General features: G+C 45.4%; 1 protein-coding gene across 1 annotated transcript; it reads left to right on the forward strand.

Annotated features, from left to right (window-relative positions):
* Window positions 1-542: 542 nt before the first annotated feature.
* Window positions 543-1,144, forward strand: LOC103728526 (protein FAM104A; the record flags this gene model as incomplete). Its single annotated transcript, XM_008826512.3, is given in 1 exon segment — window positions 543-1,144. A coding segment is annotated over 1 exon segment (236 nt), but the record flags the coding sequence as incomplete, so codon positions are not given.
* Between the last annotated feature and the right edge of the window lie 1,122 nt (window positions 1,145-2,266).

The raw sequence follows: 2,266 nt of genomic DNA on the forward strand, positions 1-2,266 counted from the left end.
GTGTGTGTGTGTGTGTGTGTGTGTGTGTGTGTCTGTGTCCGTGTCTGTGTCCGCGTCTGTTTGTGTGCAGGTAGGTGTGAGCAGAGTAGGATCCCAATAATCTCTTTGCCACACTTGCACCCGCATCCCATATTACTTGTTTTGGTCCTAATCCCTACTACATTCTGTAGCAGTGGCTCCTCTTTTCTCCTGGATGACAAGAACTTCCTTCCCTGATGCAGGTAATTGGAACAAATGGTATAAACAGGAGCTGAAGACATGGGGTGACTGGGAGTAAGAGAACCCGTGTTTGAGTTCAGTCCCTGACACTTCTTAGCAAGGGGACTTTTGGGGCACATCGGATATGTTTGCTGTTCTGTAATGTGGGGACTATAAACCCCAGCTTCATTAATAACACTGTTGTTAGGAGGGGATGAACAAGCTTAAGTGATTGTGCTTTACAAACTGTGAAGTCTTTTGTGAGTTTGATGCTGGTATTCAAACTGAACAGGAAAATGATGACAGTATCGTAATAGCGATCCCCCTTCTGTCTTTCTCCTTCCAGTCATCAAGGAGTGCTAATGAAAGGAACCACAGCAACATCAATAACCCCAAGCGAGAAAATGTACCAGAAAGCAGCTTAAACCAGAACATTGCTGAACTTAACTCCAATATCCTTGAGTTCTCCCACGAGGACAATGCACTGTGCTGGGGCCAAGGTCCTTACTCTCACATTAACCAGATCTTGAAGGAGGCTCATTTCTTCAGCCTACAGCAGAGAGGACAATCTCCGACATGATGACCTAGGCGCTCCTTCTCTCTTGTTTATAAAAAGCAATCGCTTTCACACAAAGCAGTCTTTTTGGCTTTTCTGTCTATATTTTCAGTAAGAGCTTAATGGGCAATTGTATTTTTTGCTATTTTGGTATTTTGCTGCAATTTCAGTGACCTTTTCTTATGATTTTCTTTCAAGTTGGGTGTCCAGTTCATGTTAACATAGGAACATGAGGATGCATTCCTGATACTGAACGCAAAATGTGTCCAACTCAGGTTGGTTTCCAAGTCACTGGTGTAGGGTCTCCATGTCAAGTATCTTTTTAAAATATGATTCCTCCTTTTGAAATATTTCAGTGTCCCAGAAAAGAATGTGTGGTTTTCATTTCCAGAAGAACGGGGGGAAAAACCACCAAAGCAGTGCCTGAGCATGGCATAGGGGAGAAAACGTGACTGATTCTTGTTCTGCACGAAACTGCTAGGCTGCCCCTCAGAAGGGAGACATTCTATGGAGACTGGTCTGTACAATGGCACGAATTTCACCCAGTGCGGGTTGCGAAGGTGAAACCCGTGTCTGGTAACTGCATTCTCTGTATTCCAGAGGAGAATGTTTCTAAAGCCCTCGCTTACTCCGAAGCCCTCTTCCGTTAGTGCTCCTGGCTGTGCCCTTCAGACTTGCTGGAAAGAAAACACCGTTATTTGGTCAGAGAAGAAGTGCATAATGATGCTTTGGCTTAAGCACAAAAGTTTGGTATTAATAGCTTATGTGTTGCCTCTTGCAATTCCATCTGTTGTGTCTTATGTTGATAAAATGTAAGCTACTTGAACTGATAATGTAACTAAAGAGGCGTTCTAAAACTGGTTAGAACTACTGTGTACTTTATGACAAGTCTCACGGGTTAGGAGGCCACCTTACATCATTGCAATTGATACAGGTGTGGGTTGGAGAGGGGAGTGTGTGTGGCTCAGTGAAACGGTGCTTGCCTAGCATATGGCAGACCCTGGGTTCCATCTCCTGTGATGCCAATGCAAATAATGAGGCTTAGAAACAGTAAGCTGAGGCGCCATGAGAAGCATAGGCGATGCAAGCTAGAGATGAATGCGTTCCCATGGGTACTTACAGCAAACAGGCAAGCAGACTCGAGAAGTGACCTCGCTGTTGCCCGTGCTGCCTCAGTAGTGAGCTGGGTGATCACGGAACCAGAACGCATCGCATCATCTGCCCTGAGGCTGTGAGGAGTGCACCTTGTTGCCACATTTACAGGATGGATACGGTCTGAATCTGTCTGTCGAGAAGTCTACAAAGGAAAAACCAGCAGATCCAAGTACCATGGGTCCCCCTAGAGAGGGGCCTTTGCTATCTGGCAATATCTGAGAAAGGCACAAGGCTACAGACCGAGGGAGAGAAAAATCGATTTCATTAAATGACATTTGAAAATGAAAACTAGCCTAGTACAGGAGACCGCTCTGCGCACGTGTGTGTGTGTGTGTGTGTGTGTGTGTGTGTGTGTGT

Source organism: Nannospalax galili, unplaced genomic scaffold (genome assembly GCF_000622305.1).
Source record: "Nannospalax galili isolate Female #2095 unplaced genomic scaffold, S.galili_v1.0 C49551315, whole genome shotgun sequence".
Lineage (NCBI taxonomy): Eukaryota > Metazoa > Chordata > Mammalia > Rodentia > Spalacidae > Nannospalax > Nannospalax galili.